General features: G+C 34.2%; 1 protein-coding gene across 7 annotated transcripts in view; it reads right to left on the bottom strand.

The window, feature by feature from the left end:
- Positions 1-3,899: 3,899 nt before the first annotated feature.
- The window catches only part of LOC112465202 (trace amine-associated receptor 9), a 61,176-nt gene continuing 38,905 nt past the window's right edge, over positions 3,900-26,170 (bottom strand). For all 7 annotated transcript variants that reach the window (XM_025032683.1, XM_025032676.1, XM_025032658.1 and 4 more), the window contains 6 exons: positions 25,019-25,173; positions 24,161-24,308; positions 10,913-11,167; positions 7,807-7,906; positions 6,261-6,389; positions 3,900-5,949 (listed from right to left, as the gene is read on the bottom strand). In XM_025032683.1, coding sequence (XP_024888451.1) covers positions 6,262-6,389; positions 7,807-7,906; positions 10,913-11,167; positions 24,161-24,308; positions 25,019-25,173 — 786 coding nt within the window. In that variant the 3' untranslated portion in view covers positions 3,900-5,949; position 6,261. The remainder of the gene's footprint in view (positions 5,950-6,260; positions 6,390-7,806; positions 7,907-10,912; positions 11,168-24,160; positions 24,309-25,018; positions 25,174-26,170) is intronic.

Below are 26,170 nucleotides of genomic sequence, written 5' to 3' on the forward strand. Positions count from 1 at the left end.
TATAAACGATTATTAATCCATGATTTATTAACAATCGTAATTAACGATTCGTAAATCAAGGGCCAAGGCCAAATAATATTTCACGCAATGCAATGCACGAAGCACTAGATCGAGTTATTCAAGTAATAAAACTAATAAAGAATTATCATTATAATGCAATATATATACATACATACAAAGAGATATTTTATCGTACATCTTAACTTCGGGTGTGTTGCACAGTATCACGCGCGACCGTAATTATTTCTCGTGCATATAAATGAATACAATATTAAAAGAAAGATATCTCAAAAATTGTACAGTGACTAGGAGAAACTTACCTCTGGCATCTTTTCTCACATATCTGATATATTTCTTAAGCAATTTATTTAACAAAAGACATGTAATTACTTTAATCAATCTATGAAAATTATCTAAATTGTATTTGTGCCATAAAATCGTGCTATAAAATTAATAATTTCGATGTTTTACTTCTTAATCAAGGAATATAAAATATAGTGTTTGATTTTTATGTCGTTATAAATGCGAGAGCGTGCATTTTTTAACGCAGTTTGTTTTGTACCATTACATTCTTTTTGAGCCATATTGTAATTTAAACATATGATGATTTCTGCTTTATGGAATTTTTAAGACAATATCAATGTTATTTTTGTAATTGATGATATCTCGCAAACTAGTCGTCTGAGATAAATAATTTTACTTATTAGAAACGCGAAAGTCTCTCAGCTTTTAAGATCAGTTCGCTACGATTTTTCTATGCAAAGATAACAAAAATTATATTATGATCTAGATAAAAAATTTTAGATAAAACTTACGTTAACTTACGTAATTATTGAATCATAAGCAAAGTAATGGTCCACGAATAAGTTACGAATCGTCGGATCAAGAAAGATTGAAGAAAGGCGCGATTAATTATACTTTAAAATAAATAAAAAACACATTTTATAAATATTTAAAAGTAATATAATGTTAACGCTCTATTGACGACAAAAATTATATCGAAAAATGTAAAAATTTCTCACAAATCGAATATGTTGTAATAGACCATGCAAATTAATTTATAATGTAAATAATATTTTACAGATATTTTTTTATATGAAACGTTGAAGTGGAGACGTGCTTGATGAAACCAAATATCTTCTGATAGGCTTTATAAACGGGAGTGCCGTACAGTATCGCGCGAAAGATTTTTATTGATAATTAGTTTGTGCGCGGATTGTAGTCTATTATCCGCGAGTGTCTTGTGCAACGAGAGAAGGAAGAGGAGGAGGAGATTTGACAACCCAAACGTCCTGAGAAGAGGAGGAGGTCTGGGAGAGACATCAGGCCCCGGCGGAGCAACCTTGGGGTGAGTATCGTTTCTTATCTGCAAAATTAATAATATAGTTCTTTCTCATTTATTTGAGCCGTTTTATCTTGATAAATTAGAAATAATTAGAGAAAGAAAAATTATCTAAAATTTTATAAAAATATATTCTTGTAAAAATCTTTTTTAAAAATAGATAATTGTATTAATAAATACCTAATTGAAAGACGAATTAGACGCGTATAAAAATTATTATATTTTTTGAAGTATTGATCATTTTGAGCACCTTTTTAATTTGAATATTTGTATGTTACAGTATCATCGTAGCTATGTGGCTGAAAAACTCCGCCCGTTGCGCATCGGATCGGTGAGTCAGAAATTTTTTTTATGTGATTTATGAGAACTCAGAATTATTATCGCGATCTTTATGCGCATGATGCTTGATTAAATATATATTAACTCGATTGTATTTCGAATAGCTTTTCCACATCTCTAGAAATAATTGAGACTTTATTATAATGTGATTTACAATACCAACAACAATCAATGACTTAATGATAATTTAAATACAAATACAAAACGCAACTATTGTACTTAAATGAATTATGTCGCTTAATTCTTATTTACTCTGCAAGAAATGGTCGAATTAAATACATTATTCCAGCAATTTTTTGCAGACCAAGTACAATATTTGCTTTTTTCTTTCAGTCTATACTGCCGATTTATAAAAGGTTCTTTGCTTAAGGCATTTATTCGGTGGTATTACTAAATTTTGGTGGATTATTAAAAGTCTCACGTTTACTTCAATAATCTAACTAGTCGCCATTTTGCTTTTGGTTAATAATCTTATCTAAAATTCTACCTACATACGTATCGGTAAGTGTCGAATTGTTGAATACAAAAAACGATTCGCATTCGATTCGATATTTAAAGTAAATCATGACATCGTCGCAGACAACGAGCTATCTCGTGCCGATGATAAATTATTTGCAGGCAGTGTTTCATTTTTACTGTCTTTTCCAATCGAAAACCTTCACATCGATTTACTACGTAAAGGGGCGAGGTAATGTCTCCTTTATTTACATCGGTTTTTACATTGCGCTAATATGCTAAGTTTGCATTTGAATTTTATCGCGTTGAAAGATTTTAATGATCATTTTTAATGTTGGTCAAAATGATTTGTGACATTAAATCGTTAATAAAAAGTGTCAGCAGATTCTATAAGATACGTAAAAAGGTTTTATCTTTATGCGTTTGAAAGTCTCGAGAAATAAAATTTGTAAAACTTTATACATAAGACGTCCAATACGTATAATTAAAGCGATATAGCTTATTATAATTTCACTTGCTTAGTTCGGCACAATTTAAGTTATTTTGCATTAGTCTCTTGCAGATGTAATGCAAATATATTTAGAAATATATTTCAAAAAGTAAGTATGCCTTCGCTTACTTTTTTATCGTGTTTATTTTGCAACTAAACAAGTAAAATTATAATAAAGTTATATCGCGTTAATTATACGTAGAGAACATCTCATGTATAAAGTCTTACAAACTATTCTCCGTTAAAACTTTTTTATGTGAAGGAAGGTATACTTATTTTTCGAAATATATTTACATATTACATCTGCAAGAGACTAATGCAAAAAACTTAAATTGTGCCGATAAATCTTTTTACATCAGAGCGATGCGCAATATTTCTAATTATAAATTCGAAATATTGAATATATTTCAAAAAATAAGTATACCTTTGCTTTCGTCAAAGAAACATCGTTAATCCCCCACAAAAGTACTTGGAATAAACTTAAGTTTTCTTCTAAATGTACAGCTTTTTCGACAATATTTGCAATTTTTTTATTTTTTGTTATTTGCATTTATCGATAAATAGTATGACTATTCTTGATACATTCAAAGAGTAGCATGTGCTATCTTTTGTTCCATATATATATATATATATATGTATATATGGTTTAATCGCTCATATACGTTTATAAGTACGTATAGATTCTTAATCAAGTAGACATTCCAATTACTTTTTTTACATATACAAATAGGAGGTTCTTTTGCTAACCTCTAATGGAATCTTGAAAGAAGAGGAATAAAGCTTTTGAAACGAATGCTTTAGAGAATCTCATATTGCCGTTTGAGGCAAATAATAATCCATCGGGCTACATATTAATTTAAGCGAATGAAATTGGTGGATTCTATTGTTTTAGAATACGCGAATAATTGTTTTATGTATGTGAGCACACAGTTAGCAACAATAGCATCAATTTTTTGTTTTAACATGGCTATTCATTAAAAAATGTTTCTTGATATAAATTCTTGAAAAACTTACTTACTATTTATCATGGTCTAGCGATATACGCAATTTTATCTCGCTAACTATATTTTACGGCACAAATCAAAATTATCGTAAAAAGAATTTTTTAGAATCTCAATTCCCATAAGATTACAAAATAAATATGTTGTTAAAATTAAAATTGTATATAATATTAACAAAATTTTAAAGGTTTAACGTTTTGAAATGTAAAGTAAATATATTTAAATGTAAATGTAACATGAAACATAGAAACATGACACTTGAATGATGAAAAAATGAAAGAAAATTTAAGGAAGATTTTTGGTCAGAGATCTAAGAGAGAGAAATTAAAATATTACAAATATAAAAAGAGATAAAATCTAATCTACATCTTTAAAACAATGAATTTTAGCAATTGGATAAGTTGTATATATAAAGTGTTACTTCATATATAAATCTTTTTACATCAGAGCGGTGCGCAATATTTTCTAATTATAAATTCAAAGTATAATATTTTCACACATTAAAGTCTTGCGAGAAATCGGATTCTCTTTATAAGAACAGTGCATATGAAACGGCGTTATCGGTCTCATTAGCGTTTCCACTCTCAATCATCTTGATACCTTCTTTCGCTAAATAGAAAAAAAATTTCTTTTTACGTACAAAAAAATTATATTCCACCAACACGTAACGCGCCAAATTAATGTATATGCATCGATTCCATGTTTCTTGTTTCAAAGCAGAAATGCCACTTCAGTTTCTTGATTATTCCAGTGAATTCTTCGATAATATAGTGTGGCTTTATGTAAGTCTTCTAGTCGCTTCTGTATTTAAAAATTTCTCATTTCTGTATAATTATTTTTTTCACAATAATCCAAATAAAAAGTTTACACGTATTTTACAATAAATGTAATATGGATACAAAAAATCAGTACATATTATTAATTCAGATTTGTCGTAGTTAACTTTACAAGGCCGTTTTTACATTATTCTATCTGCATAATGCTAAATAAAAATAATGCGATTAATTAATTTCCCTTACTATGCCATCGTTGAAACAAAAGTTTCTTAAAAAATATCACAAATAACTTATTTCTAATAACGATTCGAGATTTCAGAAAGAAATGAGAAATTATTGAATAAAATGCATTTCTTAACAAGAAGAACGTCGCTTTTATATCTTTTATCTGTTATTATTTATATTGTATAAAACTCTGCGATATTAAAAGAGTGAGTTCGGATATCTATATTTATTGTGCATTCCTAGGCTTTCTTTATGAAATGTAACAATGACGTGAATATATATATTTAAGACGTTACACATTGATCTTCGTATCAATGAGCTCTTGAGTTTGAGCAAACAATTGCAATTTAAACGTATATCCTTCTTTCTCACAAAGTACATATTTATTCGACACGTAGTGTTATGTCCTAAGTGTATCGCACATCTTGGAGTAATCTTGACAAATTATTTTAAAACGTTTAAGTAAAATTTCTTTAATGACGACTTGACTTTGAAAGTTAATTTCTGAGTGAAAAGGAATACTTCAGTTTGGATTCTCTGCTTTTAATATCCGGATTCAATATGCATTTATATATTCGGAAAAAACTGTAAAGGAAACTACACAAAGTGACATGCTCAAGATTATAGCGCGAACACTCACGCTTGAATAATTAATCGTGGAAAACTGGGTTGGATGCGGGCGCGAATGACGTTAACACTCGCAGAGTGCTTCGCCGTGATTAAATATCTACATGTATATCGTCGAGAGCGGCGCGATTAGTATCCTCGTTGGTGCCGTAATTAATTTCCGTAATCGATCTCGTCGCGACGAGAGCTAATCGCGGTGTGTCGACACACGCTTCGTGTACGCTCGCCTCGGAGCAATGGAATTCGCGTTTGCCTGCTGTCGCACCCATGGTGAGTTCAAACTTTTCTTACGCGAATCGAAGTAATGACGGCGACGACAGTGATGTACAGTGATGAACATTTTAATTTGACGACGTGCTCGTTAATCAGCGTTTTATCACGGTTCCATATCTCGGACGAGATCTGGCAGGCTTTTAAAGTGCGCGAATTCAAAGCGATTCTGTCGATCGTATCGATGATAATAGCTTGTTCTTCCGTCTGTCGTTACGTCGTCGCGATTGTCCTCCTCCTCGGTGCGCGAAACTCGCCCTCGTGCCAGCGAGGATGCGACGTGGTCTCGCAGATATCGGTGCATAGACGACGGATATTGTGCCCGATAGTTTTGGAGCATCGGATGCCGGCTTGCCGCCACGCTGTACTAACTGGCGTCGTCCGGAGATCCGAAATCCTCCGTCTGCGTGGCGGCATCTTTAACTGGAAATTACCATCGACATTTATTATAAAATTAAAAATAAACTGGAATATGTGTTAGGTGAAGAGTTCGCGTGATAATTGTGAAAATCGATTCAATTTTAAGATAAAAGCTTTTCCCATTTATTCTTTAACTTAAGAATAATTGATGCATATGCACATTTTCGTTAATGGAAAGCTGTTTGCAAATTAATTAAAGATATTAAATATTAATACCGCGGTGTTGTGTGTTGACAGATTCTACATAACGTATAGAACAACATAGATAGCAGTGAATAATAGAGTAAAAGCATATATTTATGCGGTGTATGTACCTCACGTGGATGCTACGTCACCATGTGTTACATGTCCGGTTTCCCAAGGGAGCGGTGGTGGCGTATTCGCTAATGATAACGAGGAACAACGCGCCATTGAGCATCGTTCCATTGAGCAACGCTCCAAACCTGAAATAAAAACTCGAACGATAAATAAAAGTCTCCCTTACTGATTACGATAATATTCGCTATTAACGGGATTATATTATATAACGTATAATAATTACTACGCGCAGCGTAAACTACTGTTTTGGACAATAAATTCGAAGCGAATGTGCGAGCTAATTCGTTTCGGCTTTGTTTCAATCGGATCGATAATTAAATATCGGGACTAAATACCTTAATGCGATATTTGGGGGGCGATCATTGCTATACGATAGAACTACAAAAGAATACTATTTATTTTCAAGTGAAGATATCGCGTTTATTCTTTTTATTTTGTGTAGATTAAAAATAAGCTTATTATTAGAAAAAGAAAAATATGATTTTCTCAATGTAATGCACTACTCTTTTTTTTTCTTCTATGCAGCTGAAAATTAATAACACTGTTTTATTTGATATTACAAAACAAAAAATTATGACAAAAATTGATTTATAAAATGTTCCTCTATTAATTTTTGCTCTAAGATGTTAATACGTATATTACTCGATATTAGCATATTAATTTTAATACACTCTCTAAATCTGAATCAGTGAATAGTCAGTGAATAGTCAGTGAATAGTCACTAATTCAGATTTAGAGAGCATACAATGTAATAAAATTACTTTGGTAATAAAAAGAAATTTAACAACTTTGTCTTTCCAGCTTTTACTTCAGTTCAAAACTGTGAAAGTTAAGAACTTTATCTAATAAGTAATAAAAAAAACTAATAGTAATAAGAATCAAATTATACTAGATACCTATTATACCTATTATGCTTAAATGTTTCGCAATAGTACCAAATACGAATGCCAAATACGTTATAGAGTAATCAATAACAGCAGTCATAAGTACGATACGATATGTGATTTTAAACATGATTACAACGCAGTTCGCATTTATACGTATATATGATGACGCTGATTATCCTAGCGATCATATTAAATCTTCGTTTATGGATGTCACATAGAGCGCGAGAATCCAGTTAATGTTGATAATGGATGCCGTCAAAAGGCTGATTCCCCTCGGTTTAATTAGCACAAAACACTGATTATGTTAATCCCCTCGCTGCCGGTAGATCATCAATATGAAGGCAACCAGATGAACTTTGTCGTAATTAACATGATAGGTATTATATGTTCAAAGAGTGTGGGAAAAGCCATTGTTAAGGGATTATTTTTTATTTAATAAATCTAATCTTTTTTATTAAAAAAAGATTGCGTAAATAAATTACAAAAATGTTTTAAATTATTTGTTAAAAAAGTGTTTTTAAATTTAAATACACATTTCTATTGCTGTTTGATTTATATTACTACGCAATGCCCGTACGTATGAAATTTATTGCGTAGAAATTTTTCGAATTGACTGACTTCTTTTTTAACAGGATATGATATTCGTTTAATGTACCTGATAGGTCGATGCCTGCGATGCTGCAAACATCTAAGCCACCGGTGCTAGTGGCGCAGCAGTGTTGTTTCGTTCCTAACGGCTTAGACCTGCACAGAATCTGCATATAAAAAGGAAATTAAAGTTATCCGAATTATCAATCATGACATGCATCGATGGTTGAATAATGCTTGTCAGTTTGCGAACGATAATACATCAATCGCCTCAAGTAGGAATAGATTTTATAAGCTTTATTGATTACCTGTGTGGTAAGGTTGAAATATTTCCCGTGAGAATGGATAATAAATAGTCAAGATATCTTAAAGCTTCTTGGAAATCGAACAGCACCACTATGTACTCATACATGCATTTCATTTATCAGATTAACGTAAAATAGTTTCTAATTGTATAAGCAATATACATTGCTGCGCTTTCATAAACTTTGCGGTACGATGTTTCGGAATAGAATGCTTGAAATGCAACGTTGGTCCTCAAGGAATACAGCTGAATATGCAAATGTACATTTAGCAAACTATTTCCTACATATATAGTATTGTACCGTGAGTTAAAATAACAATATATCAATCGTTTAGGATGTTGGAATTTATCTGTTTCATAGCAGCATATTATTAAAGTGTTACTTCTCTCTCTTTCTCTCATTCATTATTAAAAATAACTTTTCTATAATAGTCTTATTTTTATAATAACTTTTCTGAAAACTAGAATCTCTTTCTCTCTTCTCTTTTTAAAGAAAACAATAAAATTTATACAATAATTATTGAAAATTATCTTTACATTTTATAAAGTGATGTAAATTCTGTTTCGTTATACTATTTAACTTATGTATATTTTTTACATTATAAGTCCATTATACGCAAAGCATGTTTTATGTTATTCCAAATATAATTTAAAAAAATATAAATTAAACAGTACTTGCGATTCGTACATCTCTAACATAAATTATTTTATATAAATTTCATAGGCAATATCTAAGCCAGTAAAAACTAGGATTTAACCGCAATATCCGACAAATTCCCAAGGTACTTACTTTATTAAGAGCATACTCGAATCTATGTAAAGCGATTTTCGTAAACTGGTCGATCGCTTTACCAAAACGTTAACACGTACAGGATATTGCAACTTACTATCATAAAATAGATGCCATAAATAATGAAATTATATGTATATATAAGAGATTAGGAGGTATTTGTATAATTCTTTAATTCTTTTTATGTTCTTTATTATTCTTTAATAGTCACTCGCATATATCCGTTAATAATAATAAATTCTTTGTCGAGTGTAAACTCGATTTGTCTTAATTAAAGCTTTAAGCTAAAGTATTTTTGTGATTTTTTTTTAATATCAGACAATAATTATTTGTAACAAAACCTGATATTAAAACCGAAAAAATAACATATAAAGATTAATTAGTATCTGCAAACAATTCTAGTACTGAAACTTAAATGTGCACTTAATTGCCATCTTGCAATTTCGTAATTTTACTATTCACAATAATTCGCCAATTAATCAATTTTTTGCAAACACAATGAGCAAATCTTTGATCCACGTGATACACACTCTAAGCGTAGTGATCTTTATACTTCAAACAAACAAACTTATTTGTTGTTTGCCAATCGAAAACCTGCGTAAGCCAATTGTAAAGAAACATCAAACGTGCTGTACGAGTATATTTTACTGTACTTGCATGTAGTTCTCGCATCCGGTGAACGTAGAGAGGAGGCCGCGGTGCACTTCGCGCGGCGATTAAAGATTTACTGCACGCCGACAAGCTTTTCGGAATTCATGACCTGTAAAGTCGAAGCGCCAAGATCTATGTGGCCGCGGCCGTGCTACGCGACGTACCGCCGTTCTCCCTCGTTCCTGCTGAATCCGAAAAGAGAATTCAGCGAAGAAGAAAGGACCGACCGCTGAATCTGTCGCGGAAAGTATCAGACACGCTGCGTAACGCGTTTTGCACCGGATAAATCTTGTTTTCCCGGCAGGTGCTGTCGCGTTCCATCGTGTTTTCCTGGGAAGATCGCGTTAAGTCGTTCGTCTTCATTCATTCGCCGGCGACGTGAACCGCCATCCTCTTCGAGAAATTTACTGATTTTGTTGTAACACCGAGTGCACGATTGATTTCGCGGAATAAAAGAAGTCAAGCATAAAATCGGAAGACGGAAAATGCGGAACTGTGATGTAACGAAAAGATAAAACGAATGGAAGAAAAGGAATCGAGTAAATGAAAGAATGCGTTCGCTTTACGAACTTATTGAATCTTTCTAATCGTATACATTTTCCATTTACCGTACCCACTTTTCTCCTGTAGCTCATATTCCGCATATCGCTATCTTATTTTTTGATTCATATTTTGCTATATCCAAATTTACTTGAGTTATAACACGAAATGCTGCATTTTTAAATGTAAAACTTTTTATCAATTATAAATTGTTAATTATAAATCACAATTATTATAATAAATTATTATTAATCATAAATTATATAATTATTATACTAATACGCATTCTGATGCGTGAAAAAGGTTTTTACCTTATAAGTCTTGAGATTTCTTTTATGAAACAGAAAGCACGAGCTTTTATTCCACTTTTGTTCGGTTGGAGGGAAAAAATTATTTGTGAGTTGGGAAGTGCTGCACTAGGTTCAACTTTAATGGACGTTTGAAAACACGCATCCACGAATTTCCACTCTGATATAACAAGGTTTACGCGAAGTGTTTACCTTGTTCGTGTAAAATAGCGTTGGCTACGTTGTAATACACAGTCTAATGTAATTCACAAAACCTAGATCTAGTCTTTGGGTTAGATCGAAGAAGCAGAAGCTAAATAAATTCGATTATTCTGAAATAATGAAACAAAAGCATAAAACTCGCTTTTTGTTTGTATTAGAAAATAAAAATTTTAATTACACTAGGATACAATTCTTTCTCGATTTGAAATTTTACGTCAAAAGACAAATGAAATTTTATAATTGCATTTTATTTTTTATAACTCACTTTTTTATTGCTTTGTTCGTATTTCTTTTTCAATATTGTATTTTATTTATCATCGTGATAAACAAAGGGCTCGTTAACATTAATTAATTCGAAATGTAAACATTTATACCTTACCTTAGTGTAAAGAAGCTCTCTCGAAATTCGGCGGAAATGATTGTTGAGCAGCCAATAAAGGAAAGGATTCCAGAAGCTGTTGGAGAGAGCCAGCCACGTAGCTAGGAAGTCAAGAAACGGTGGTGGCTTGCTTCCGGTGCAGGCTGCAACAACTTCCTGAATCGTCCATGGCGTGACCATGACGATGAAACCTAAACTCATTGCAGCCATTGTCCGCGAGGCCGAGGTCGACAATCGTCTCTCGTGAGCGACAAGCTGAAATATGTAAGACGTTTTCTCTGTAGTGTTTTCACTTCGTTTAGAAGTTTAGATGACATTTGAGCGAACCTACGAACTCAAGTTCAATACACTGTGAATACTTACATACATTTACACATCATGTATGTATATTTACAAACACATGTTTTTGTAAATATACGAGCAAGGAACATTTCAAGAAAAAGTGGAAGCAAGGTACCACCTAATTCAAGAATATCTTTTAAATGCTTTATGCAATCTTGCCTGTAAAAAAGATATTTTTCATTCGCAGAATTGGAAGGCGGCGTAATATTTAGTTTAATAAAATAAATCTTAATTGGATATTTTATGATACTACTAGCTTAAAATCCACTTTTATAATTTGTGTCAAAATTCAGGATAGAATTCTACATACATATTTGATATATATAAAAAAAAAAAAACAGAATAATTAGAAGTAAATATACACGTAGAATAGAATATATATTAAAATGAGAAGCATATAAATCGAAATACGGTGAATTATAGATCGTTTAAAAGGGGTTTAAGTATGACGACACATCTCGTCATACTTAAAAATATCAAGATCAAATAAAATATAACGGAGGAATTTATTTTTAACAGGATACCGACATTTAATTCTTCATTAAGTATTCTTCTCAGAAGGTGGAACTCATCTCCTTAATAACTCTTTCGACTGATGAATTTTTGAATAGAAAGTTGAGTTTAACGTCGCGCACCGGCTTGATTACTGTCGAGTTTAAGACTTTGGCGCTCATATTTAATTACAGCGATCATACCGCGAATGATATTTGAGTGAAAGATTAAACAAGAGTATTTTTTTTCTTATTAGAAGCCCGAGAAATGTCATAGAAAACTTAACTTTTAAATTCTACTTCCTATCTTTAAGTATCATTATGACCTTGCAAATAACGTTCTTAAAGTTCAAATTTTATTCCATAAAGAAGTTTTAAGTACACGGTACGGTAGACGTCTTTTACGATCACTATCGACATCCCAAATCTATAACGCCCTATCTTTCGATACTCGCTAACGCAATTGTTCGGAAGAGTAACGGCCGCATATTATCGATATTTCCTTAAAAGCCCGCTGATCCGTCTCGAGAACTTTTGTGTTTCAATTACTTTTACAGTTCTCTAGATGATTACATTTCACAGTCGAGTCAGATTACTTTTTTTTTTCAATAATACGTTGTGTTAATTAACACCATTCTAATAAGAAATGAAAGCACGTTTCCGTTCATTGTGAAGCAAAGTGACATTCTCTGGGGGAAATAAAAGGAGAAAATTAAGATATCTTTGAAGGATGAAAGAGCGACATTTACAATTGAACAACTACATCTACAATAATAAAATAAGATTTTTGTAACTCAAAGAAAACGTGTGACGCTTCGTTGAGCGGTAAATCTCTCACGCCGCAGTCTCGGGGCTATATAATCTCGAAAGCAGACGTAATGTCAGAAAAGATCCGTACGAATGGCTCTTAACGCGCGAAAGGCTTGCCGACGCGTCTCAGTCTCGACTCGTCCTTTAGGCCGGCTTGACACGGTTACGAAAGTCACTAAGCGCTAAGCTCGTCAGCATCAAAGCCTCTCGTCGTGCGGCAGTAAAAGGATTACGAATCTGCTCGTTTAGCTGGATTCGCGTCCACTCCCTTTTGCCTCTTCTTTTTCCCTCCGTTCTCTTTCGCATCCCCTTCTACGCGGCATCTTCTATATGTAAGCTCTCTTCAAAAGTCTCGGGATTACAACGGTAATGGACGAGTATGAACCCGGTAAATGTAGAATTTCTCAAACGTCCGACGAAACCGATCAAAAAGATACGCTTGTTGAAATGGTTTCGTACTGAATGAATAAAATATTACTACTGAATGTGTAAATTACTTTGACATAAAGAAAGAAATATTATAAGAATCACATCCCTTGAGTAATATTCCCTAAGGCTAAAGGCACTTTGTCTTATTCGTTAATAGTTTATCATTTTCTTTTTATCTGAAAGTTGGAATAGATTAAAGCAGAGGATCGTGAGACATACTCGGGAAAGGCGGGGAAGAAGAAGACAAAAATCTAGACGGAAATGCCGTTCGAGCCATTAGCATATCATGCCGGCGGCGCGGTGCTGGCAGCGGAAAGGCAAAGCGCGAGACAAACTATTCGGTCGAAGTATTAGCATTCCGGTTCGATTTATCGTCCTAACTTCAGCGGGCAGGAAATCCCGGTACTCTCTTTAACGTGGCATGTATCTCGTACATGTGCCGTACCGCGACTATTCTTGCTGAGCTTATAACTCGTTAAACTTTCACTGTTACCACCGCTCTGTTATAATGCAATAGAACTTTCGCCCCAATGGAATAAGAATCTTTACCTCGAGCTATCAAAACTCGCAATCAACTATTCAGCACGAATTGTGCAAATGAATGCAACTCTGTTAATGTAACTCTCCCTTTCTCATCACGGTATATACATACATACATATTTTAAGGACATTTTCGAGCTTCTCTTCTCACGGATTTTATGATACAATTTACGTAAAATAACTTTTAGAAGAATTCAAAAGTCTTGTCTATGCTGATGCTAAATATTTACTCCAGAGATTCTTATCCTTAAAATAAAACTATAAAAAAAGTATATCCTTTGATAATGTTACGCGTAAAGCATGGACCTTCAAAAATAGATTTTGTAGAATTTGATTTTAAGCCAACTTAAACGGACTATAGTTTATCTGCTACGAATAGGATTTATAAGGCTACGAAACACAATGTGCATTGCAGAGATCATGATAATACTACTATTATACTTCACATCAAATGTTTTTTACTTCATCAAATGTGTCAACTATTTTATCGATCTATATTTCTCAACGTTATGCATTTCGAGTTTATGAGTTTCCGCAAATATGGAAATTATCATTGTTATATAGTTTCAGTAGAAAATTGAAAGGCTTTTGTTTTTTTTTTTAATTAGCATAATGTGTAAAGTACAAAATATGTTAATTTGCATCCCAAAATCTCACGCTTTAATTTCCTTTTTATATATCGATGATATAACGAATGAGAAATTGCAAGGTTTATGCTATATATGTCAATTTACATTGTTGTAGTGCATAAGGGGAACATATGTAAGAAAGCTAAAGATTTATGGTTTTAAGTAAACAACCATAACAAAATAAATAAGCTTTTAATGCAGTTTATAATCCCAAGAATAATCGCATTATCACAGGAGATGGCGCAACATAGTGTGGAGTGTTAAATTTATATATCTCTCCACATGCCATTCGCAGAATGCGCGCATTTACAACAATGCAGACATTGTTTCCATCGTAATTATGCAAGGTGTTACCATTTTGGGGCAATCCGCGTGATATGTGGATGTGCATTAAAGAGATTATCTACGTATCAAAACGCTCGCATATTATCTATTCTTCTTAGATAAAATCATTTATAAAATTGTTTTTTAAACATTTTATAATTGTATTAAGCCCTCTTTATTTTCCGAATATTACATATCGTACATATAAATATAAATAATAAAATTAACGTTCCTGAATTCTTACGTGAATTATAGGTTGTGGAGTAAGATTTATGCATGAGGTAAAAAATGTAGTATTATTTAATAAGAGAGAGAATCAGTATTATGTACATAGTCCACTTTTGAAACAATCATTATCTAATGAAACATAAACTCGAATAAGAATGGTACTTACATGTAAAATGATTTTACGTTTATTACACCGATATTTACGAACGTTCCAATTAAAATCTAATTATCAAACGTATTATTATTTAGTTACTACGTATAGTTGGTGCATCATATAGAATTTTCGGACGTTAAATCAGGAACGGCAGCATAGGAAATAATTACGCTTGATAATTAAATACACGTTAATGAGGGTCGTATGTTTAATGAGTAACGTTCGATCTCTCCTTTAATGTGAAATAATATTTCTACAACAGGTTACATATTGTTGATACATGACCATTTAATGTTACGCGAGTACTTTAAAGGTAACAAACTTTACAAATATTATACAGCTTGCCGCTTTTTAAAATTTTCTTTCCTTTCTACAGTGCGCCGTTATAGTAGGAATTTTTCCCGTTCGTGAAAATATTTTTGGTAAAGATAGAATTTTGATTAAATAATTTTGGCGGTAATGGTAAACAATTTTATTAAACACATTTTATTCATTAAAAAGATTGTAAATGTAGCATCTAAAAATATTTATTCGTGTTACCTTCTGTCAGGTGTCATTAATTTTAAACAAAATGTAAAGATATATTCTGAATCTCTTCGTGGACAATTTACCTCTTTAAGTTTATTTACGCGATATCACTATCATGGAATATTTTTCGATGCCGGAAATGAGTGTTTCCGTTGAGGTTCTTTCTACAAAGTTTCGAATATATATATTCGCGCCGGCGAGACTTACGAGGCACTTTCAGGTAAATTGCGCTTAAATTACAAGTAAACGATGTGGATCAGGGTGCGAGTGGGTGGAACTAATAAAGGACTCCAGCACACTTGTTCCTTTTTTTGTCGTTGCTGTATTGCGATGGAAGTAAGCTGACGGTAGCTCGTGGGTGCGCCGTTCTTATCGCCCTACTAGAGTCTCGGTGGTTACGCACGAACTCTCACCGTCGCGCGTCGTGAGGGTCTTTCTTCCTAAACGCGCGAGAAAAAATAAATAAAATCTCATAAACGCCGGCCGCTCCGAAAAACATTATTGCTGTTGGTGTACGCCGCCTCTCGGAAAAAGGATTTTAAGTGGAAAATGCTTTTCCATCGCGAAAACAGGTACCGGCACCTTGACACAAAGATTATAACATCTCCCGCAGGCGCAATCTCCTTGCAAAAATCTATCTTGTCCACACTGCAGGAAACACGTACCATAATGTGTGAGAGGGACTTTTGGTACTTTCCATTTACTTTCTGTAAAACTAGAAATCGCATTATATTCTGTCGCTGAAATGCTCTGCTGCTAGAAACATCTAATTTGCTAAGTAATTTTTGAAAAAATTAAATAATATTTTTTAAAATTGCGTATGTAATTCACGCAAATAAATATTGAAGGCACATAAGCATTAAAAATTTAGAGTAGATTAAAACTAATTAATTAGTTCTGATATATTTTCAAGAAGAAATTCAGCTTGCACACAAAAAACAACGTAATACATTTAATCGAATTATACGTGCATTTGAGATTGCTGTATTATGTGAAACGATTTTCTTTTGGTGTACATTAAAATATATCACAATGCGTCTCGCATCGATAATATATACTTATATTCGTGGAGTCTCCCCTAGGGAATTCCTTAAGTGATTCTTTTCTACCATTCTACCGCTTATAAATTATGCATTTGCTTAGAATGTATATAGCATATCTATTCTATAAAGCGTGAGAAGAAAAGAATTTTTTAATTAATTTTTTTATTAATAGGTAATAACAAACAGTTATCAGCAATTTCAAGTATCTGCATTTTAACAAAGATTGATTGAAAGATGTTCTAATTAGATATAAATTAGGAACATTAAAAACTATTTAATAATTCCAACAACTTATTTACATTCTTCGATTTAGAAACTATATCCTTGATTAATCCGCTTTCATGGAATATGATATGTATAAGAAAACGAGGAAAGTGCATGTAGGACATATCTTATTTAAAATATCATATACCGTGGTAAAAAGCGGATAAAGTGAAACTAATAAAAGTGAAGCATTAATGAACGGGGTATCGATGTAGACGAAGAGAAAGGGCAAAGACGGAAAATCATCGGGATGATCTTCGACGCGGAAATCCACGAATTCAATCTGGAGTCTCGAACCCATTCGATTCCTCATCTGACTCGTTCCACCTCGTTATCTCGCGATAAGTAGGAGCACGATGAGGTACGAGAAGAATAAGTAAAATAGGATGAAGAAATTGAAGACGGTTTTAGAACCCTTCGAATGCTCGGTGACCGTATGATATCCTTGTGAATTTCAAGTGACCTGTTAGATTCGACATCGTGGCCTGGACGTTATCCAACGTCGAGTTTTAATTCCTCGCGTGCTTTTTTATTCAGATCAAAGATCGATTACTGATAATTATCCTTTAAATCTGTAGCTTTACTTAAATGCCAAACTTTTATTCTGAAGGAGCACTAACTTTCTTATATATAAACTTGTTAGAACGGTTTCTAAATTGCGGATAAATCAAAATATCTGCGAAATTATTCTATCATATTGAAAACTAATTTATCAATTTTCATCGTCGGACAGGGTGATGCATGTTACTTTAATGGTTTCCTTTAACGCTCAGTCAAACAGTAATTTCTCCAAATGTGTGCCTTTTTATTACGGCAAAATGGCCATTGAAACTATTGGACTGTCGCTTTTGATATACAGTCCTCGACTTTGCACTCAGCTATAGTGCCCCGCGATGATTCGATTTTGATTGAAGTAAGTGGTCACTTTTCTTGTTGCAGAGCTTAGAAAAGTGCAGGAAAAATTTATAGAATAATAGTAATTTTCTGCAATTTTTTCTGTGATCATACATATATCCCTTACAGAAATTTAATACTGTAAGTGTTAAAAGCGTTTTTGAGTATTAAAAGTGTTTTTAATACTTTTAATACTCAAAATAAGTAATTAATCACTAGCCAAATAATCACTTACAGTATTAAATTTCTGTAGGGGATGATTTTATATATAACATATAAAATATACATATGTATAATACATGCATATATATAAAAATCTTTCCTATTTTTCGTTTCTCTGTTCTTTCCGAAAGTCTTACTAGAAAAGAAGTTTAAGATTCACCTTCCCAATAAGTAGATTAGTTTGTTTCCCCTAACTGTAGTTATTTTCTTCCGGCTTTAGGCCGCAACCTATCATCGGTGAAATGTTCTTTCGTAGCCTGTGCATCCCGAGGGAACAGCGGCAGGTTGGTTTGAGAATTGGACGATATCGTCTAGGACAATAACGTCTATAGGATATAAGAACTCCGCATGTAAGAAAGTCGTAACGGTACAAGGAATTATTGGAGAATGTTATCGCTATGAAAGTAGAAATTGGTATATAGCAAAGACATGCAATAATTTCATTATAATATAGAACATGTAAAGTAAAGAACATAATAAGCGACGTAAATAATTTCACTCGTCAGAGCGGCTCTCTCGCAGGTTTTTTAAACTCAGATACCTGTGCCAAATGTTAGAAAAATTCATGTGGTGTTACCAGTTCATATATTAGTATGTTATTTATCTTGACATGATAAAATCATTATTATACTCATTAAAGTCAGCTAATCTGCTGATTAATTACATGCATTTGTCTCGGTGCTTGTTGACGAACTCAGGTATAACGGCCTTCGCGCGTTTTTATCCCTCTCGAATAAGTGGGGTATTGTTCTCCTTTTCTTTCTTTCGTGCAGAAAATCTCTCACACGTCGACGGAGAATACCTTTAGAAGACATTCCCGGATCCATTGACCTACATCGAGATCACGTATCGTAAAAAACGAAGACAGATGATATAGGCGCGGCTGATGAATGGCGAGTTTACTTACAAATAAGTCGACTCTCACATTTTCCATTAAGTACAACGATCATTGGACAGTAACTTTTTTTTTTTCGAAAAAAATAATGGATTATGATTTCTTTATATGCTTTGTCAACTGATCGAAATAATACGAAATACAGAAAAAATGAATATAATAAACCGATGCGATCTGACGATGCGGCGGTATAAAGAGCTTAATTCTAAAAGTTTAAACAGTACTAAAAAGTTGTTGCCACGAGAGAAGTGGGTCGCAGGGATGTTTCGCGTAAAATAAAGCAAAATGTAGTACAGAACGAGTTCTATTTCATCTTAATGAAGATTTACTCGCGTTGGCAAATATGAAATTTAAGTATGAAAGAATTAATATTCGAGTTACTGTTTTAAAGTTATAAATAAAAAAAACTAATTTTTTCATAAAAATCTGTTAAGAAGCTTTCTCTCTATTCTAAAATTGATGTACCATAATAATTTAAAACTTTATTACTGGCGAAATAATTTATTTGATTAATTATTAAGCTTTACCAGAGTAGTATATTAACTTATTTTAAATTATTAGCTATATCGCAAAAAGATTTGTATTAATTGCATTAACTGGATGAAAAAAAGATGGTGTGTGCAGTTATTCTATACCATTTTATATTTTTAATATCTATTATGTTCATGTTTGTTGTCGCCGTAAAATACATACAAAATACTACAAATATATAAAAATATCGTTAACTTTTACTATATCTTAACAAAAGCAGCGAACTCTTTTTGACATTATTGCGGTATAGCGGTGACAATAAAAGCTAAAAATATTATGAACAAAGAAAAAAGTGGACTTGCGCTGCTTGATATACAACGTGCGGTGCATGAGAGACATGTCTGGTGTAATATTTCTTTACCTTGTACATTTCTTTCTCTTTTTATAACTCTTTATACTTTGCAATCCGTGCGACGCGAGATGCAGCAGTTCCAGCGTTCTCCTAAATTGCACCAGGAAGTCTGAATGACCAATAGTTTTCGACCCTAACAATCGCAATAATTTGTTTGAAGGACGCAGAGCATTTGTCCCGGTACGTCTAACCGGTAATTTCGGAACATTAATATCGCGCGTCGGAGTAATCGATGCGACGCTGATTCATTAATATCGTAAACTCGCACGCTGTCGACAACGGTCGACGGACGTTGACCATGACATAAAGCATGAACGCCGCCCACGGAAGTGACCGTCGAGACTTCGTCGTTGGGGGCCGGGGAGAGAAAGATTCCCACCCCGCCCTCGGCCTGTAATTCCCCGTTCTGCCATCATGCTCGCGCACTTAACCCATTTTGTCTCGAGATCCTGCCTACCCGGAAAATGCGAGCCGGCAGCGGGAACGAGGGGAGCGTAACGATCCGCGGATTCCCGACCGATTACGGGCCATTTTACGATGGAGTACGGAAACGGACACACACTTTAATGCGCGCGCGGAGGGACGATTGGAATGATCTTTCGGTCGAGAGACGCGATGTTTCAGTCTCGTGGTATTCCTTGTTGGATGTGCGTTTAAAGTTTAAACTGGTCCAAACCACGGCTCACATTCCTTACTTATAATGACGCGTCGCACGGGCCAGGAATTTATTGATGTGCAGCTGCTAATACGCCATTAGCCCGCGTGTGAAGGAAATTGTCTAAAGGAAGAAATGGGTAGAATATCTTGGCGACGGCACAGTAGAAATAGTACACGGTGCGACCGCTTCAGGGATCGTCACTTGAACTGGGTTAATGATCGCAGCGAGATAATTTATAATGATTAAGCCGTCACACGTTCATGTGCTAGAAGGTAATTTTTCAATGCTTCAACGGCAGTAGATTAGGTAAAGCAATAATTCCTAATATCGTTTTTTTTTAGTTTGCATTAAAATGTTAAAATCGCTAAAGGACGTGACCCGAATTGCACGAAAATGCCTGAGTGATTCAGCACTACCGCTTTTTATTCATACGACAGGTCGTTTGATGAATTAGAATCGATTTTTCATAGAACGAATCTCCGTTCGGAAGCAATTATTTGTAATCTTTTAATATTGCACGTAGGATTATATTGCTATTGTTATAATATGATAGCGATAATATAAAATTTTAGTTAAGAATAAAAATAAATGATAGATTCTGCGTTCCTATTTCTTCAAGACTCTAAGGCCGGTATTCATAGTCAGATCTTATATTTAAGATTGTTTTAAGTGTATCTTTAGATGCTGTATGATTCGTTTATTGGCTACGGAGTATCTAAAGATGAACTTAAGACGATTTTATATATAAGATCTGACTATGAATACCGACCTAATTAAAGATTTACTACTTATTCTCGATTAAACATAAAGTATATTAGCCCTTGAGATTTTATCATTAAACGCGTTGTTTGTCAGGAAGAAACGGCAAAAGTTTCTTTAGGAACATTTTCCAGGTTCTGATTGACTTAATCGGCGCGCCTTTAATTTTCTCCATTTACTCAGGTCTTAAACGCTCGACTTCTCAGCAGAGCTCTAGAGAATCGGTGAGGCGACTTACGATGTCGAAACTGGAATCTAAAGTCTGAGTATAGATGGAATTAAAGTAGGATTATTGAACTTGAGTTAGTTAGTTTAGTAGGGGTATCGAAGGCTTCTTATACTGACGCAAAATAAAAATTGCCTCGATTTAGGAAATCGAAAAATATTTCTCTTGTTTTCGATGATTTCTATATAAAAGAATAGATAAAAATATATGTACATAAATAAAGATTATTACATGTGTATATATGTGTGTATATGTAAATATTTTAAACTAAAAGAAAATATTGTAATGATATAAAAATGTAATCAGATAAATTTATTCTTAAATTAAGTTTCGCAAACTTAAAACTCTTCTTTTCGTGGCTTTAAAGATATAAGTAACAGATTTTAAACTTTGTTCTGACATAAAAAAGACATTAGAGGAAATAATTTCGCTACATAGAGAAGATCTTAATTTTTTTCTCATTGGTGTGAGATCACTAAAACAATACGAACGGTAGAACACGGCGCGGAAAAAAGAAGTGAAATAAGCAAGTGCACCCAGTGGGAACAAGGTCGGAACTCTGGCCTCTTCGCAGGATGGTTCTGGCTAATGTCAAGATAAATGCGATTTCCTGAGATGGGAAACGCGGAGCAGGGGTGACGCGGGGGTGCAAGAAGAAAAATATTGTTTGCCGCGAAAACTGGGGCGCACATCCTGAAGAAGGGCGTTGGTAGTGGTTTGACCACGAAAGCGTCACGTGGGGGTTGAGGAAAAAGCCAAAAGCACGTCTGCTCTCGTGCCGGAGTAGCTTGCCAAAATTTCCAAGGCGTAAGGTTCGTTTTTAGAGCGGAATTAAGGGAAGGAAGCTTTTAGAATAGGGTTACTTAAATTGGGTCACAAGAATCCTTGCATCAATGGGAAAATGCGGCGAGGTTAGTAACATACGATCCGTCTCTATGTATTTTTAACAGCACATGTTATTATTTATTCACGAAGATATTTCGAGATGTTTTATTTTTCCCATCGGGAATATTACCTCGCATTTTCTTATCTGTTGTTTCTGGTACAAAAGTACTATGAAATATTTAATAAAGATCTTAAAGGAATTCTTGTGAGCGAACGTATCTTCCATTAGTGCAATTTCCTTTAAAATCCGAGCTAGATAATTCTAGCAAAGAAAATTGATATTTTCCAGAGTGCTTCACGTTTGTTTACGCGAAATTAAAAGTTGAAAGTATGAAACATTTATTATTGCAATCTTCAAACTTTTAATGTCTTTAATAGCTATTAAACTTTTTCGCCGCAGTAGCTATACTAAATGCAAATTTAAAGAAGTGTATATGCAAGCAGCCTCTGATTGTTATCACTTCGCGATGCTCGTCGCCCACGCCGGACAATTATTCTCGAAATATTCACGATCGCTCGTTTATTGAGCACCATTCTCCCCTTGAATACACGACAGTTCTCTGAATTCCATTTATTCAGTAACCTCGCCAGCTCGTGTTTGCATTCTACTAGGTATTGTTGAGCTTTCGCGACTATTTTCCGGGATTGGTAGATCGACGGATAGAGCCAGTGTTGCCGTCGCGATCGCTCAATGTCTAGCGCATAGCTTTAGGCCAACGAGAACGGCCTCAGGAGCTCGTTATCGTGGATGAATTCAATGCATCGCAGACGACAGCGAGCGACAGCGAATTCAAGCGACGCTGGCTTAGCCGCGTCCGGACCATCCATCTTGCTTCGGACGGTTGTCCTCCCGGTAATGCCAAAGATACCGATCCAAAGAGGCATCAGTGCGGCTTCTATCGGCGGAAGTTACGCGTCTTTCCGCGGATATCGGTTGGTTTACAGTCGTTTCTCCTACTAACTATCCTATCATTGCAGATCAGACACATTGATCCGTTGCGTATTTGATAATGTTTTTAATTACGATATGTAGAGCGTCTATTAAAAATATTATTTTGCAATTAATACATCTCGTTTTTATTTTGAAATAAATAATTCATTTCGTGCAACAAGCTATTAAATTAGCTAGATAACTTAAAATATCTGATTATTATTAATATTATAATTGCTTTTATTGGTCTGTAAATTTTATTTGAACCGGCCGTATTCCGCCCAAATCTGCAACAATAGGATTTTTGCACTATGACCTTGCGATATTTTCCCGCCTTTGGCGAGAGTTCCCTGGTAGGTCTCTGTGACCTCGAAACGAATCTATTTGGCATCTCCGCTTTAAGAGATATATCGGTGACAGGATTAGTCGATTTTTCCTCATGCCAACTGTCCTCGAATTTGTGTGCATTTATTGCAAGATGCCTTCCATGTGAATCTTCCGTGTTTCAACAAATTTCAACAGATTTAGAAACTAGTTTACGAGTTGCTGCTCTTTCGCGAGAATGCACTTGGGAACCTTACGTAAACTCTTGCATAAAGTTCTTCGGTATATCTACTACAAGCTTTATAATTTCATTGCGTAATTTACTGGAGAACATGAACTTGACGTGAGCAGCGAGTCGCGTAAAACATAAAGTTTCAAACGTGCCTGCTAAAGATGATCCTATATTATCTGCTTTACAACTTTACACACACATATGCATATGCACACACGCATGCATTGATATAAACACGAATTTAATTTTAAACCTAATGTAATTTTATTATACATTGCTACTTAATACAAAATTGTTACTTAAAGAAAGAAAAGTACAGATTGCACATTCGTGTGATATTCTTTTTAACTGTGACAAACGTAAAGGACAGTAAGCGATATTTAATTTGCAGAATGTCAGTTTTGCGACTCATGCTGCGCAACGCACTTTGTGCACCGAATCATTTGTCGATGTAATGTTTTTCTTTTACATTTGACGGGATTGTTTTGTTAATTATCTCCAAACGAATTGCTCGTCGATTTGAATTTTATTCACAAAGGGAATAAACTTTGACTTACCCTTTCTATATGGCCGCCATTAACGACCTCCGGCGTGTTAACACAGACCACTCTTTTCAAACGTAGTTTGTTAACGTGGAAGGCCGAGCCGTAGCAGTACATCAGCACCATCGTCGTCGGGAAATAAAAAGAGCAACACGCCAGGATCCTGAAAAAGGAGATACGATAAAGAGCATTTTCCGGTTCAGAAAAGCAGTAATTAGCGCGTCATACACGAATGGGAATATAAAGTGACGCGGCGAAGATGATATCACGTGAACGCAATAAAATTATATTTGTACAAGCAGATTGCGCGGAATCTGATGATACATGCGCGAAGTTTATTAATGTCTATAACACAATAAAAACAGTTTCACGACCAGCATCCGCGCGTTTCAACTTTCTTTATTATAAATTAACTTAATTAATATGCTTTGTATTGAACTTTGTGAGGGTCGACTCTATCTCGTGTGCATTTAAATTACCTTAAACTTTATTTTATTCGATTTCTCTCCATAGCAACGTTTCCAAAAGCCGTGATATAAATGGATAATTCTGTTTGAACAAATGTGGCGAGATAGTTTTTAAACTACCGACCCGATAAAAACATTACGATAGTTCGAAGAGACGGTCTTTCGTAGTTAGCACCGGTTTAGATCAGACTTTAAGCGTACCGGAAGGGAACATTAACGCAGATATATCGCTATCTTTCACAGTTGATCGCCTCAGTTGTTCCCCCAAGGCGATCGACCGCGCGACATCGTTTTCGACATTAAAATTGTAATTGTCCACAATTGGTCACCGGCATGGTGAACAAATGCGGCGGCGGGCAAGATCGTGAAATGTCGGGCTTATCACCGGCGTTCACTATGGCGATACCTAAGGGACGCTCTAGCGAAGAAGGGGTCGCAGGCAAGGAGGCCAGACCCGTTGAAGTAGTAACCGCCTCTGGGGAGTACTAGAACCCCGAAAATTGCCACGCTCGCTATCCAAGTGGTCGACATCACTGCCACGCAGCCCTGCCGCATGTAATACTGTGTCAACATAGACAGAAAACGATCACTCTTTCTCATCTATACGCCGAGCGTTTTATAGATATGGTGTACGTGTGCATGCATATGTGTATTTTGCCTCTGTATTTCTGTCGGCCAATACCGGGGCTTGTTTGCACACATTCCACATTTCGTAGCGTGGTTTATTCAAACGATTATCATGCACTGTTTTTTTTTGTCGGAAATCTCATGGGGGTATTGCAAATCTGCAATTGAACATATGTTTGGACAAAATATCTAATATTAATATGTAGTGAACAGAAGTACTGCAATGTATTTTATCGAACAATAAATACATGTAATATTTAAAACACTGATCAAAGAATATGTATGCAAATAGCCTGGAATTGAATATAAATGTACTACATTGTAAATATTGAAGTAAAACATGAAGAGAAAGCGTTACAGTTCGCCGTTTCTCGAGAATGTGTGTATCTTAAATTATAAATGCATATTCAAACGTTGCATATTTCATAACACTGTCTAATTGCATTTATTAAAAGAAGTGAAACAAATGCATAAGAGATATATATGGTTATTTTTAAGAGTATAAATAAAATTATAAGCATTAAATTTGTACGGTATTTCTGATCAGTATTTAAAAATTCCACAAATATTAATTTATCTTTTAAAAACATCGATTACGATAAAAAACGATCGATTATATTTTTAAGTGCATTGCATCTTTAGTGAAGTCATTGAACCTTTAACTTTTAACTGATTAAATCTTTAAACAAATAAAGTAAGTTTCACGGACGAGTTTTATCGATGGCACACTTTTACGGCACAAACCCGGTGTGTTAAGTATCCTCGAGATTAACCTCGTTCTGATCCCGAGAAAACGATCAATGGAATGACACTCGACCTTACTGTTCCCCGAGTAGTAAAGATCGACGCTTGTGCGACATATTTTTTTCCTTATTATAGATGTGATTCGTTAACTCCAAAAAAAAATTAAAAAATACAAAAATATATTAAA

Source organism: Temnothorax curvispinosus, unplaced genomic scaffold, assembly GCF_003070985.1.
Source record: "Temnothorax curvispinosus isolate PA1 unplaced genomic scaffold, ASM307098v1 QBEX01001498.1, whole genome shotgun sequence".
In the NCBI taxonomy this organism is placed as follows: Eukaryota; Metazoa; Arthropoda; class Insecta; order Hymenoptera; family Formicidae; genus Temnothorax; species Temnothorax curvispinosus.